The following is a 15,809-nucleotide window of genomic DNA, read 5'->3' on the forward strand; positions in this document are numbered from 1 at the left end:
ATCTCTGATTAAGAATTTGACATATCAACAGTGATTATTGCCCTTTTTGCTTAAGATTTAATCACATTCTTTCTCTTTTTGGCTTAGATTTCCTTATATGTTGAACGCATATCATCAATCCCGCAAACACGGGAAGTCATCTCACCATGCACATAGTTGAGGTTCTGCTAGAATGCTCTCACCATAACCTCCGAGTATAGGCACCGCCTCTCCGCAAGCACAAGAAAATGTGTCTCCTGAAGAAGCGACACAGTGTCGAAACGCTCCAAGTTGATGAAGGCTGAATCCAGTGATCTCGACTCCTAAATCTTCCGGCTCATGAATGACTTCACAAACCTCTCATGTGCAACACTGTCATCCTCAAACAAATTTTCGAACGGCAAGTCCGGAGCTAGATGCATAACAGCTTGGGGCTGAGAGGATGATGACCCATCGTGTCGACGCTTGGTCCTCCTCTCGGTATCCCCCACCGGCATCTTTGAAACGCGTCTAGAAGCCATTGCGTCACACTATGAGACTGAAAAAAAGGCAAAATCAGAAATCAGAAACATAACGGTTAGGGTTAGGGTTAGGGATATAGTTAGTAATTTTAAAAATTAATCGGTCATAATCGAATGTTTAACCATGCAAACTACAAAAACGCAATAATTTTTGGCTGTAAAGTGACAAACATATCAAAATCAGAACCCAATTGTTAAAAAGGAAAAAAAATGAACCTTCAATGGATTTCAATCGGTAGAAGGCAGCAATGTAACGCGCGCGAACTAATGATCACAAAAAGGAAGAAACCCCAGCAAGATTTGGTGTGGGAATCGTGTGATTGTACAACTCCAGCAGCTCTACCCGGGTACCCCTTTGTGGGTTTTCCAAATAGGGGCTGCTGGGTTATTTAAAAACCCTACCCGCGAAATTTACCCTCCTTACCCGGGTAAATAATTCAAGCATTTTTTCAAATTTTTGAAATATACCAGGGTATCCCCTTGACTACCCGGGTAGGGTAAAATTTTCAAAAAAACCCGGGTAGGCTTGATGGTCAACGGTCAAATAGGGGAGATTGGTGTTATGTTTTTTGGAAAGGTTAAATTTTTGAAATAGTTTATAATCAAGGTCAATTTGGTAATTAATTATTAAATAAGGGCTACAGTGGTCAAAAAGCCGGTTATCACGGCTTCCCTGGTTCTTCCTCTCCCCTTCATGTTGAGCGTTGGGCTATTCTTCATGGTCTGAAGATGACTTAGCAGCTGGGTCTCTCTAAAGTTATAGTTGAGAGTGATTTGTATGGCTTATACTTCGCATGCTGATGATGGTCCTTGTTGTCAGGGTCAGCAGAAAGGTAGTCTCGCTCCCAGGTGAAAGGGTGGGGTCCGGGGGAGCCGCCCTGGCGAGGGTTGTTAAGAACCTTGAGATACACCACCCCAAAAGCTAGCTCAAGGGGTGAGAGTGTCCAAGGCCTTATAAAGGCCATATTAGTTGCCCATCCAACCAATGTGGGACTATATATCTCAACACGCCCCCTCACGCAAGAGCCCTTTAGGCTTAGAAGCGTGAAAATTGCACAGGCCCATTTTTGGTTTACCTTCTTGTGCTTTTTTTTATTTTAATTCCACTTTTTAAAGCGGGGGACGGTGAGGCTCTGATACCATGTTAAGAACCTTGGGATACACCACCCCAAAAGCTAGCTCAAGGGGTGAGAGTGTCCAAGGCCTTATAAAGGCCATATTAGTTGCCCATCCAACCAATGTGGGACTATATATCTCAACAAGGGTCTTGGGGGCACCACCTCCAGGCCCGTAGAGACTAGGTACTGTTATAGGCCTATGATCTATTGTAATTTTTTCTTTTCTTAGTAGTTTGGGCTTGGGCCTATAAATAGCTGCTATCAGGATTTTTTTAATCCTATTTATATTCTCTTTGTAAACCGAGTGACTTGTCTTTGTAAATCGAGTGACTTGTAACGAGTGACGGTGAGATGAATATAGTACAGACAAGCTGGACGTAGCATATATTGAATGAATCATTATAAATCACCGTGTTAATCTCTTTTCTCTTTTTTGTTTTGTCGATTTTGTGTGATTTTCGATTTGTAACATATTCATCTCAAGCTATCAACTTACTTACCAATGGTGTACTGATCTTATTTTTGCAAACAGAGAGTTTAATTGTTGTGCTGAGTGACTGGCTTGCTAAAGTTGACCTTTCCAAGCCTCAAGGCATCATCTTCCTCTCCAGCCCACCAGTTGAGCTTCCGCAGTTGATTTTGTCTGATGTTCAGGCCTCAGCTTTTCAGCCGTCTGCCTTTTTTTTGAAGAATTACCGCTCATTTCAAATTGACTAATAGCATGTATTTGGTAGCTAGCACGTGAATAGTTATGGCTTATATTTCAGTAATCAACAATAGGAATTTGATACTGATTTTAATGATTATTATTCATATCTGATTGGTCAATATATACCAAATAGTAGCTACTCCGATAATCATTAATTAAGTGGGTCAACAACTTATATCAATGACTATTACTAATCTTTGATTGGTTAATAACAGTCATTAGGTGTTTATCAGATGAATAATTATGTTGAATGATTAATAATATGCTATTTATTATTATTTAACAATTATTGAAGTCTATTACTTAAATAGTTGTTGCTTATTTTTTATTAATAGATAAATTTAAATAATCATTCTTTTCAGTTAAAATTTAGTGTTCTCTTTAATAATTTTAACTTTTTTATCTTTAAATTAAATATAATTTCTTAATGGTCTATTTCATGAATTTCTTCAATTTTGGGTATATTTCGGCATGAACCCCTTAAAAGTTAAAAGCATCTGAACGAAACAAGAAAAAAAAAAAAACAATGTTGTCATTTTCAAACTAGTCTAAAATTTTGTCAAGATTCCATGTGAGATAGTGGTTATTGCCTTGTATAATTTGGCCACCATCTTCATTATTTGTCAAGATTCAGACCGCACACGGCATGAATCATACCTTCATGTCACTTTGAATGTGACCGCCATTTTATTTTTCAAATTTCAGTAACATTAATAAAATCTATCAGCATTTTGTTTGCGGTTTGACATCATGCTTCATGAAAAATCTTTATGGCTCAACCTTTTAGGGAAATTTTTTAAATACTACGAACCTGCTGAACTCCATACATTTATTTATTAAAATATGAAGTTTTTATTTTTTATTTTAATCCCTTGCTTTTTATTTATTTTCTTTTATGTCCTTATTATTTTCTAATTTGGGAACGGCGGTGGTACCCAAAGTTCGCTCACCTTTTAGGGCTGATATATTTGGTAAAGGAGTCTGTCTCAAGGATCTGGTCGCAAGCTAGATCTTTAAAATATTATTTTTTATGATCAGGGACACGTAAAGTGATTGAGAGGTACATAAAAAAACCTTCACTTAATATATTACGACTAATAAAATTATAAATTGAGTAATATAATATATAATAGTTATAAATTAAGTAATAAAAATTTATAAAGAAATTGTGACTTATATTATATAATTTATAATTTTTATACATCAAAAAAATATTTGATATAAATTTATAATTAAAAAAAGATGGACATCTTTCAAAATTATTTTTTATAACTCAAAACGACTTTTTTCGGGATTTGAAATAAAAAAATGCAAAGTATTTGAATAAATTTTATAATGTAAAAGGAGAATAAAATTTTGTAAGAAAAAGGGTATATCCGAATTTGGTCAACTAAATAAGTTAATAAACTATAAGATTCCATTGTCAGTATTTCCATGGCGCGGCAAATCAAGCAAGGTTGCGTTTCCAACTTGTTGTAGTCAACAACGTCAGTGATGACATGAATAATATCGACCATTGCAATTTGGGAGAACACATTGGTGTGTCATTCTGTAAGACAAAACTGTCGCGTAAGATTTGTTCTTTCGATTATTGTTTTTTAGTAGTTCGTCCATAATGTATTTGTTGATTCAAAGACAATTCTGATGTCATTCTGCAAGACAAAAGTGTCGAGCAAGATTTTTTGATTTAATTATTGTTTAATAGTGTCTTTGTTGACAACGACATTATGATTATTTCTAGAACTAAGTAGCTCAAATTAAAAACCATGGAAATGCTCAGAGAGAAATGGGAGAGGCCAATTAAAATGGCAAAGTATAGTTCAAGTTATAGTAATTCTGCTTTGGTTTATCATGGTGTTCTACTTCCCCTTCTTCTTTTATCACAGATTTCCTTTCCATTTGCCACGTGTGGATCCTTAGTACAGTTCCTTCCTGGATTCGAGGGACCCCTTCCTTTTGTGCTTGAAACCGGGTCTGTTTAACTTGGCTAGACTATGCTTTTTTTTAAATCATTTGTTTGAATTTTATACACATGCAAATGATATATGTTGATCAGGTATGTGGGAGTTGGTGAATCAGAGGATGTGCAAGCCTTCTACTACTTCGTTGAGTCAGAGAACAATCCAAAGGAGGATCCTCTCATGCTTTGGCTAACGGGTGGTCCTGGTTGCTCTGCCTTGTCTGGCCTTTTCTTTGAACTAGGTTTCACCAACTTTCATTTCCATTTTTTTTTTTTTCATTTTTGGATAGTCTCAATGTAGGTATTAGAAGCCTGAGGAATCTATATTTGGAATTCGCTACAGCAGCGTCTTGGGCCTGCACAGCGAAAACAAGAAAGAATGTAAATAAAAGATATAAAGAAGTAAAAATCACGGGACATTAGACCAGAAAATCTTTCACTATGTTAAAGAAAGATTAGATGAGTCAAGTTTTCCTAGTCTTTCATTAAAGATACAATCAAATTTCACCAACAATAGTGGTATTCAAACTTTCTTAAAAGATTTCACTTAAACTTCTCTATAAGATATTCTGAAAAACTCTCCAACAATCTTTCTTCGGAATCTCTCAAAAATCTCTCTCTAAATCTCTAACCCATTTCAAGTGAATTCAAGGTTTTTTGTTTAAGGTGAGAAGAATCCTTCACCTTCTTCTAGAATCTTCTTCAATAAATATGGTAGATAGCATTTATTGTAGGTGGTTGAAGTCTTTAGCCCTGCACCAATAAATGTGGTGCATGTCACAACTAAATGTATTAATGAAGAAACCTTCCCAACAAATAAGCATTTATTGAGGGTAGTTGGAGTCTTGAGCCTTGCACCCATTAAATGAGGTGCATGCCAGCATTAATGAAGGAACATCACCCAACATAATGGGTGAAGAAGTTCTACGTTGACAAAGTGATGAACTTATAAGTGAAATATATGATTCATAAGTATTATATCTTTAATATTTTTGGGTTAAGATGTAAGTGTTTTGTTTACTTCGGTACGTTGAAGTATATCACCTCGTTGTAGTGAGAATTGAGAAAGAAGTGCTTTGACTCTAGTGGGATACTGGTGTCTAATCCTATTTAAATTTTTTATTTTCAAATAGAAAAAGAAAAAAATAGAAAAAAATTATTTGAAACGTAAAAGTAGCGCTATTTTCAAGTTATAATTGTAATGAGAAAGGTTATATTTACAAAAATTTTGTTTACAAATTCTTACAAATTACACTAAGTATGATTGGTTACACTTCAATCAAGAATGCATGACCAATCATATTTATGTAATTTGTAAAAAAAAATTGTAAACGGATCCTTCCTCAATTGTAATTATTTGCCAGTTTTGTGTTCTCCAACTTTACTATTATGATATTATGATACTCTTTATGCATAGTTTTTGAATTCATACCAATAAATACTTTTTTTCCACTTTATTTATCAAAATTTCTGAGCAGACGGTCAATGAAGGATGAATACGTATAAAAATATGCTTGTCATTTGTCATCAAAGCTTAATACAAGAAGACTCTTCAATCATATGATTTCTTTTTTCATTTCATTATTATTATGATGATTATTTTTAGGGCGGAAGAGTCAAATAATTTGTGAGTTCGATCTAATACAAAGGGAAGGGGAATTTCTAACCATTAGTTTTGAAAGTGCAATGGTTCATGATACTGGAATGTGTTGTTAACTTGAGCTTATAATAGGTAACATGATAAGAAACAGCTGAAACATATATGTTTATTCTATTTGGGTGTTGCAGGTCCACTTGCACTTATAAAAGAGGATTACAATGGGAGCGTGCCTAATTTGGTCTTGAGGTCAAATTCATGGACAAAGGTGTGTTGGGGGTAAACGTACACATTTTTGTTGGTTGAAGTACATAATTTGGCATTTATTATATTTATTTCATCAAATCCTTTTGAATTTTTTAGTATTTACTAAATCTGTGATGCATATTTATTGGCATTTATCATAATTTTTCTTGGTAGGCAAGTAGCATTATATTTGTAGATTTGCCTGTTTCCACGGGTTTCTCTTATGCCACAACCGAGTCTGCTGCTCAACGAAGTGACTGGAGACTAGTTCACCATTTCCATCAATTTCTTAGGAAGGTATTCATCCAAATTTTATTTGTTTTTATTTCACGATCATTAATTTTATCATTTTATTTTTGTATTTATTTATGTCAGTCCGTCAATTAAATTGTTATAATCCTGTTTGAATATTTGTAGTGGCTGATTGACCATCCAAAATTTCTGTCAAATGAGGTTTACATTGGTGGCGATTCATACTCTGGCATTCCTATTCCAGTCATTGTTCAAGAGATTTCACAAGGTACAAAACTCACATATGCCTCAATATGTATGGCAAAATTTGAACCATAAACGTAGGTAGAAGCTAATGCCCACTTGACTGTTTGTGACGACTGATATGTACACCATAATATTCCCAGCAGCGCTATTGTCTTACTATACTATAGGTTGCTATAACTACGTCGAAAGTTTAATTATTCACATATTCCCTTTTTTTGCAGGAAATGAAAAAGGGATCAAACCATGGATAAATCTCCAGGTTAGCGTCTTAAAGTACCTCTCTTATATTAGGGATATTTTCTTCTTCTTTTTTTTGGAATAAGGGAAAAGTCAATTACATAATACAACTTCTGGGCAGAGTAATGCCCGAAGCATCTCTATCTATCAAAGTTCTACACCCAAGAGGTGGAATAGCAAAAACATGAACCTCCCAATTATCTAGTTGGTGTGCGTAAGCTGCTAGCCAGTTTGCTAGCATGTTCCCCTCTCTGTGCGTATGTGTTATGACCGTATTCCAGTCATCATCAAGGGTCATTTTAATTCTATTGACCAAATGAGCTAGAGGATGGTTCTCTTGACAGCCATTTTTGATAAAATTCACTGCCACCAAGGAGTCTCCTTCAAAGCAAACATTTCTGAATCCAGCCTTCTTTGCTTGCTCCACACCCTCCAGGAAGCCACGCAACTCAGCAACGAGGGAGTTTCCAAACCCAAGTCTACCGCAGAAACCTCCAAGCCATCTTCCCTCTTCGTCCCTCATAACCCCACCAAAGCTAGAGCTTGTTCCTCCATTTTTACTTGAGCCATCAACGTTAACTTTAATCCATGTAGATTGAGGTAGTTGCCAACCAATTTCCTGGACCGTTCTTGTATTCTGAATGCCACTGGTATGTAGTAGCCTGTGAGCCTCAATGGTATTAAGGACGAAAGATTTAATGGCCAAAGACGTACTCCTTTCTTGCAAGGTTTTTCCTTGGAAGACTAACTCATTTCTGGCTTTCCAGATATGCCAGCAAGCCACCCCAAAGGTCAAACACCAGTCGGTTCCAAGGTTCTTTAACTGACGTTGAGAGAGGTTATCCTTCAGCCACTCAGGCAGGGGTTGGTTAAAGACATTTCCCTCAGATACACGGAGGTGGAGGTGCTCCCAGACTTTTCTGCTCCAGGGGCAATCCCTGAGCATATGCAGACAGTCTTCCACGCTGGTGTGGTATCTGGGGCATGTATTGGACGTTGAAAGGTTTCGTTCCATTCTCCTAGCATTGGTAAGAAGAATCTCTGACTTGAGTTGCCACAAAAAGTATTTTATTCGATTAGGCCCCAACCAGTTCCACACCACACTCCAGTCTTGCGTACCCGTGTTAACGTCTTCAGGGAGGATGAGCTCATAGGCACTTTTGGTCAAAAAGGAGAGATCCTTCGAAGGTAGATAATTGTTGTTAGTAAATTCCAGTTCCAACGTCCTTCTTTGTTCACCATGCTATTGACCGTCCAGGAATGATTGAGGCTGTTGATCTCGACTAAGTTTTGGCTGGCCAGGTTCCCCGCAGATGAAATCCAATTATCATGACAGAAGTTAGTGGAATTTCCACTTCCAATCTTCACGCTAGTACCCAAAAGAATAAGAGGCCAAGCCTTCACAATGCCCTTCCACAGAGAGAAGGAGTTTCGATGCTTAGTGAGCTGGGGAATCAGCTCATTACCCACACAGTATTTATTTTTCAATACCGTAGCCCATAAGGAATTCTGTCGAGTGAGGATGCCATGACCCAGCTTCATTATGGAGGCCATGTTGATCTGATGTACATGTCTAAAACTCAAGCCACCATTATTTTTTCTTTTGCAAAGCTTGTCCCACGCAGTACCGTGTATCCTTCTCTTCTCAGAGGTTGAACCCCACACAAAATCTCGAACCTTCCTCTCTATCTCAGCACAAGTTCTCGCGGGAAGAATACATGTTTGCATTGTGTAGATGGGGATACTAGCAAGCATGGATTGTGCTAGGGTCGATCTTCCTGCCAAAGATAGCGTACTCTTCTTCCAACTATTCAGCTTGGCATCAATTCTTTGTAAAATATAGTTAAAGTCCGATGGGGTTACTCTGCCATGGGTAAGAGGAACGCCCAAGTATTTTCCTAAATCAGCAGTTCTTGATAAGCCCATCAAGTTAGCTATCTCCTCCGCTCTTAAGTTGTGAAAGTTTTTAGAGAATAGGATTTTGGTTTTATTTTTGTTCACTTTTTGTCCAGATGCATCGCAGAAGCAACTCAGTACCTGAGATACGATTGTAGCCTGCTCCATAGATGCTTTCACGAACAAGAGGAGATCATCTGTAAAAAACAAGTGAGTTAGGGGAGGCCCACCTTTTCTAAGAACTATAGGTCGCCACATTTTCCTAGCAACTGCTTCATTTGTGTGCTAATCTTTCAATGCAAAGGACAAACAGGTTAGGAGATATAGGATCTCCTTGCCTAATGCCTCTAGATGGATAGAAGTCTCTTGTCTGTTTGCCATTCCAAAGGACGTTGAGGGATGGAGTGGAGACACACTCCATGATGAGGTTTATGGCCTGAGATGGCAGATTTGCTTCTTTCAAAGTTTGATTCAAAAAATCCCAATCCACTCTATCATAGGCCTTTTCCAAGTCAACCTTTATAGACATCCAACCTTTGGCACCTTTTTTGTTATGCATTGAGTGAATTATCTCTTGCGCTATGACAACATTATCTGAGCTCTGGCGGCCTCTTATGAAACTGCATTGATTGGGCATGACAATGGTGCTCAAATGCGGTCTCAGACGGAGAGCTAGGATTTTTGTTACCGTTTTGTAAATGACATTGCAAAGGCTAATAGGCCTAAATTTGGTGATAGAGTCAGGGTTGGTTTTAGGAGTGAGGCACAACAGCGTCCTGTTTATATCTTTGATCCTGTGGGGATTTCTAAATACTTCCTTGATGAAGTTACACACACTGCCCTTTATAATCTGCTAATGGGATTGGAAGAAAAGAGCATGGAGTCCATCCTCACCAGGTGCCTTGAAGGGGTGCATGCTGAAGATAGTTTCACAGATTTCAATCTCTGTTGACTCTCTTCCTAGGATATAGAACGACGAACATGTGCTCCTGGGAAAACGACCTGGAAAAGGGAACCCCAAAGGCTTGGTGGTGCCCTTCGTATAAAGTTTTTCAAAATAGTGCACTGCCAAATTCTTAATCATTTCTGGATCTGAGATCCACCTTCCTTCCTCGTCTTGAATGAGCTGGATTCTATTTTGTCTACGCCTCATTAACGTAGCCGTATGGAAGAACTTCGTGTTAGCATCTCCAAACGCCAGCCAGTTGCTGCGCGATTTGTGAAACCAGCTAAGCTCTTCTTGCACATAGATTGTTTGGAGCTCCTTCTATAACTCCGCTTGAAGGTCTTCAAGAAACTGGCTGGGGCCATTACTAAGGCTAGTTTCGATTCCCACTAGACGTGCATGAAGTCTAAATTTCCTTCTAATGTTCTCTCTGAACACTGTACGATGCCACTTGGACGCTGATTCTTCAAACCTCCTGCTAGCTAGGGTCCACTCAACATTACCATTCCAACTTTCCATCACAATTCCTTTAAAATCTTGCCTAGTTAACCAAGAGGCAAGGAATCTGAAAAGCTTGTGGCCTCCGAGATCGATACCAGGGTTCCCCTCTCTTATCAAGATAGGGCGATGGTCAAAATTAAAGAAATGAAGGTGGAAAACTGACCGGTTAGGGGCACCCACCATCAATTGCATGTTGGCAACTGCGCTATCGAGCCTTTCCAACAGATGACGACGCTTCCATGTGAAGAGGGGGCCAAGATGACACACGTTCTCTAGGTTGCATTCTTGTAGGCAATCTTTGAACTCCCTGATGCTACCTTGGCAAGGAGGCTTGCCCCCTTTTTTCTCCTCATCCCGAAGGATGGTGTTGAAGTCACCTACGAGGATCCACAGCCCAGATATGGTCAGATTCAGCCTACAGATGTCATCCCAGAGGGATCTTCTCTCCATCCTCCTAGGGTTGGCATACACAAACGTGATGATCTCTTCCCTACCCGAACCTCTCCAATGGATCTTCACGTGCATGAACTGGTGGGATGATTCCAAGATCCTTACATCAACCTCTGTGTTATCCCATAGCACCCACAGACCTCCTGAGAAGCCAATAGGGTCTTGTTTGAAGAAGCTATCAAAACCTAGCTGTTTTATTTTCCTATCAGCTATGATGCCACTAGTACGGGTCTCCAATAGCGCTATGACTGGACAGACCTTTTTTATTTGCTCCCCTACAATTCCAAGCACAAATCGACATATAAACACCAAAAAAGAGGGGGTTTAGCAGGCACAAAGCCTGTACGTTAAGCTCTGTTGTGGGTGCGCACGCCCCCCAACAGCTCTAGGTTCTCATCCATACTTAGGCTGCGTTGATCCTCTGGTGCAGATGTCGTTTCCATAGGTGCCCTTCCTCGCATTTTTGCTCCAGGCTCCACCGTCTCTTTTTCCCTTTCCAGGACATGCAAACCTTTACGTTGGGTTACTGCATGCTACTGTTTCACCAAAGAGCCTGTCTTTTCATTTCTGTTGTGCATCGTGGGGGCCACTCTTCTAGTTGGTCTCACTGTGCCTTTTTGTTTGACTTCGCCTGCTTTCCTTTTCCCTGTATCTCCTGACTTCCCTTTTTCCTGAGCTTGAGCTATTTCCAGACCTTTAGACGCTGCTGTTGAGTCTGATTCTACATTTTGTATGTCCGAGGATGTCTTCTTTGGTGAAGTAAGGATCCTCGTTTCCTTTCCCTCTGCTGCATGGGTCCTTGCGCTAGGTTTAAGTGCTGTGGGTTCTATACTGCCAGCTGACCGTTGTCCAAGCCTGCCCGTGCTTTCTGGTGGGGTTATCGTTCTTCCTCCTCCGTTCGCCGGAATCATCGTCGTACGTCTCCCTCTTGCCGGTTTTCGGACGACCATCCAAGCCCCAAAAGCCTCATCATCTTCGTTTTGCTCGCATCCTCCTTCTTTCTCTTTCGAGCCCTCGAACGTTTCCTCCCTTGTAGTTGTTGCTTCTCCCATTGCTTTAGATTTTCCCTATTCGTCTGAACCTCCTCTAATACAGGAGTCTTTCCTATGCCCATACTGGCCGCAAGAGAAGCAAACCATATGGAGCCCCTCGTAACCCACCTGGAAAATTCTTCCAGCAAACCTGAATTTCGAAAGGAGACTTTTACGTAAGTTCACCTCAACGCATATGCGGGCGAATTTGGCCCTTTCTGTTACATCCCCTTCCACTTCTTCTACTTTCTTGAGGGAGTTCTCTTCAATCCTTAAGGTCTTTCCAAAGAGCCCCCTATCCTCCATAGGTGTTGGGATGAGTATAACTCGATGGGTAATCTAGGTATTCTAATCCAAACCGCGAGCTTTCTGACAGTTTCGTCATAAGGATCAAAGAGTGGCCTCCACCTTTGTACTATGACATAGTGGTCTACTACAACCCATGGACCCTCTTCCAGGACATGGCAGTAGTCTTTGTCGTCATGAAAACGTATCAAGAGATAACCGTTTTCTAGATCAATAAGATCATAAATCCCTCCCAACTCCCACATCCTTTGTAGTCTTGCCATCAAGAATCTTATGCTCAACCTCTTCCCCATCAGTTTGATGATTAAGGCTTTTTGCCATTGTTGACAGTCTTGCTTATGTTGACTCCTTGAGATTTTATATGCTGGGCACAGTGGATCCCCTGGGTCTTCATCCAGTAAGGAGTCCATCAAAATCTCTCATTCTTCTTCCTCCTCCACCCTTTCGAGTAAGGCCTCGTCTTCCAAGTCTGAACCTCCATAACCATTGAGCACCAGAAGTTTATCCTTGTACGACACAACTTTCGTGCCCTGAATAGTTGAGGAGCTCGCTCCTTGACCTATAACTGGAAAGAGACAGCCGACTCTTTTCTGGCATCTACCAAGGACCTACCTTCCAAAATTTCTTCCTGAATATCCACATCAATTAGGCTAGTCTCTATGCCTAAGACCTCCTTTGGAATGTTGTTCTCCCCTAACCTTCTCTATTGCCCATCGTTTTCTGATATACATTTTTCCACAGCAACCTTCTCCAGCTTCCCAGATGATGCACTCTTCTTTTTCTTCATACTCTTCTCTCCAAGCCTTCAGCATGTGCATCCAAGAGATGCTTGTTCAGAGAGAAACTAATCCATAAGCTGTTTCATCTTAGAAATGGTGCTAGAAAACATAATGATTGTCATGGACCGATGGATCTTTGTTTTGTGGGATATTTTCTTTTAACTAGTCCTATAATGTATGTGTGGAGAGAGGGAAAACAGAAATTGTATGCTGCGTGCCATAATTATGTAAAAAATGCAAGTCTAGGATTGAAAACTTTTTACTTTCAGTTTTGTAGAATGATAGCATGAATATTTGAACTTATCATCTCGTGGAAAATATTCAAACCACTCACTTCTCGTCCATTCCTAGAAGTAACTTAATATACTCTAAGAGTATTAAACACAAATTGTTTGATTAATTTGATCAAAGTCTGGAAACAGACTGTGATATGGTACAAAATAGTTGAAGTTAAAACATAAATTGTTCGGTTTAAACTAAGATTTAAATAGTTGAGTATAATACACTTGGAGTATATATCAATATTGCCAAAGATGAATACTGATACAAAATAAGAGGTACATTTTTTTTTAATGGAAAACTCAGAAACAAGAAGAGGCTTTACATGAGGTTTGCACAAGTGACTTCAGAAAAGTGGAATTGTGCTGTAGGGATGATCTCAACAAAGTTATCCATCCTCATATAATTTTGATTACATTGAATGGCAATGGTTCGGTATCCACTAGTTAGAACAGCTGCCAGATTGATTATGAAATGTTTTTTTCTTCAGGGATACCTGCTGGGGAATGCCGCAACAACTGGAAAGGAAACAAACTATAAAATCCCCTTTGCTCATGGAATGGGACTTATTTCTGATGAACTATACGAGGTAATTTAATTATAATTACTCAGTATCTATTCTTAAAAATTGTATTAAAGAAACAAAAGTCAAATGCTAACGGTTCTCTATTATTTTAATGAACAGTCACTGCAAAAAAATTGTAGAGGAGAGTATGTAAATGTTGACACCGAAAATGTGCTCTGTTCAAGAGATATCCAGTCCTTCAATGAGGTCTGCATCCATTAATTTTTGCTGTCCCTTCTATCCTTCTTATCAAATTTTCATGAGTATGATTATCTAGTCTTAAACGGACAATCGCTAAGTCAACCATTCTTCCATTTCCACAGGATACATCAGGACTTAATACGGCTCATATTTTGGATCCGGTATGCGATTGGCTTGAGACTGAAGTTTCTTGGAGGAGATCTCTAGTTCAGAAATATCCTTGGAAGTACCTCAATAGCCATCTCAAACTGCCACCCTTAAGCTGTCGGGTAATCTTCATGCCTTATTGAATCATAGATGATTACTACATATTTATGTGTTAGAGATAATATGTAAAAGCATCAAGATGTTCGCTCACTTAATAACTTAAGTTTTTGGATTAAATTGGTTTTTTATATGATATTAAACCTCTCTCTGACAAGTGGACACGAGTTCAATTCTTATCACCCCATTTTACATCAACACAAGTTAAACAAAAATTCAAGCCCAAGAAAACTCTCTGTGAATGGGTGTGTTAAGAGATAATTTATAAAATTATTAAGGTGGCTTTTATTTAACCGTTTAAGTTTTTGGGTTGAATTACTTCTTTACATTATGCGAATAGATTCTTGCTATACTATGCGTTTGCTGCTCCATTTACCATTTGTAAATTAACTATCCAATCTTCATTTAGTTGTATTTGCAGCATAAACCTTCAAATATTTATGTTAACTTGGTGTTTATCTCCTTTCCACCATTAGAGTTATGTATACTTCCTTTGCGGTTATTGGGCCAATGATGATAATGTTCGCAAGGCACTGCACATACGCAAGGTATATATAGTTGATGCATGTAAAAGTAATTTCTTCACGTAGTGAGCAATACAACTATGACATTAAGCTTGCCTGCACGTGCTGCAGGGAAGTATAGGGAAATGGCATCGTTGTTCCTTCGAGATACCAAACAAGCACGACATTTTAAGCAGCTATGAGTATCATGTAAATCTCAGTAGAAAAGGCTATCGTTCACTGATATACAGGTCAATATTCTTTAATTTCTTTCTCTATGCTCAGATATTGTATAAAATATCACAGATGAATTGTTTGTATCTAAACAGAAAATAAATTTTATATATTGCTAACAGTGGGGATCATGACATGTCGGTTCCTTTCTTGGCGACTCAAGCGTGGGTAAGATCTTTGAACTACTCCATTGTGGATGATTGGAGGCAATGGTATACAAATGGCCAAGTTGCAGGGTATTCCCCTAACTATTAATAGTGTTATATAATAACCATACTGGATTTATGTGAAATGCTAACTAAATTATGTACTTAATATTTGCTTTTGTGCAAGTAGATACACAAGGACTTACTCCAATCGGATGACATTTGCAACTGTGAAGGCAAGCCTCATGTTCCATTATTTGTCAATTGTCATGCCCTGAGATTTTGAGAATGAGATATATGTCAATCATTATTTGTTTGTTTATTCTATTTCAGGGTGGAGGGCACACAGCTCCAGAGTACAAGCCCGAAGAATGCTTTGCCATGTACAGTAGGTGGATATCTAATAGTGCTCTCTAGGTAATAAGGTCATGTCCTAAGTTGGCAAGGGCTATAAACTTGCAGTCATTCCATGTCATTGGGTGAATAATGATAGCTCATAAATGAAATTTGTACCATGAAGTTTTTGGATAATTCGACTTATCAATTCTGTTCATGTTGTACTTGTTGTTTAAAAGATTGTCTCACCCATTTCTGTTATGGAAAGGCTTACAAAAATTCGGTGATATCTCCTATGAAAATTCGGTGCCATCTATATATCAGTACAAACTACCAAACCATCCCAAGGATTATCATTTTCGAAAGTTATATACGCCATCTATGTGAAATTATTCTAGTTTATGAAAAACTCAAGAAAGTAATATATGTTCTTTTCTAGAAATTATATCTACTGTGCAGAAATTTAAGAGTAGCAACTTTTTGAATTGTCACTGGACAGATTTCATT

At 38.6% G+C, this 15,809-nt stretch overlaps 1 protein-coding gene across 2 annotated transcripts; it reads left to right on the forward strand.

The window, feature by feature from the left end:
* The first annotated feature begins 4,059 nt into the window (after positions 1-4,059).
* On the forward strand, positions 4,060-15,589 carry LOC133312771 (putative serine carboxypeptidase-like 52). Of its 2 annotated transcripts, XM_061514032.1 has the most exons (14): positions 4,061-4,299; positions 4,384-4,529; positions 6,076-6,152; positions 6,305-6,427; positions 6,548-6,650; positions 6,850-6,887; positions 13,544-13,642; positions 13,739-13,825; positions 13,942-14,088; positions 14,560-14,631; positions 14,719-14,837; positions 14,943-15,056; positions 15,157-15,202; positions 15,300-15,589. In XM_061514032.1, exons 1-14 carry the CDS (start codon positions 4,094-4,096, stop codon positions 15,381-15,383), a joined length of 1,461 nt encoding a protein of 486 aa, XP_061370016.1. In that variant the 5' UTR covers positions 4,061-4,093; the 3' UTR covers positions 15,384-15,589. The 2 variants fall into 2 exon arrangements, with proteins under 2 accessions (XP_061370017.1, XP_061370016.1); XM_061514033.1 differs by lacking the exons at positions 4,384-4,529; positions 6,076-6,152; positions 6,305-6,427; ... (3 more) ...; positions 13,739-13,825; positions 13,942-14,088 and having other exon boundaries at positions 4,060-4,299; positions 14,562-14,631.
* Positions 15,590-15,809: the final 220 nt, after the last annotated feature.

Source organism: Gastrolobium bilobum, unplaced genomic scaffold (genome assembly GCF_033153095.1).
Source record: "Gastrolobium bilobum isolate Gb01-03AN ecotype WA unplaced genomic scaffold, APGP_CSIRO_Gbil_v1 utg8540, whole genome shotgun sequence".
In the NCBI taxonomy this organism is placed as follows: domain Eukaryota; kingdom Viridiplantae; phylum Streptophyta; class Magnoliopsida; order Fabales; family Fabaceae; genus Gastrolobium; species Gastrolobium bilobum.

What these genes read in the sequence shown, in the direction of transcription:
- LOC133312771 (XM_061514032.1), top strand. Translation starts at nt 4,094, where the DNA reads ATGGAAATGCTCAGAGAGAAATGGGAGAGGCCAATTAAAATGGCAAAG. An exon ending in AACCATGGATAAATCTCCAG is followed by an intron (nt 6,888 to 13,543) that starts GTTAGCGTCTTA and finishes TTTTTTCTTCAG; the next exon opens with GGATACCTGCTGGGGAATGC. An exon ending in ACAAATGGCCAAGTTGCAGG is followed by an intron (nt 15,057 to 15,156) that starts GTATTCCCCTAA and finishes TTGTGCAAGTAG; the next exon opens with ATACACAAGGACTTACTCCA.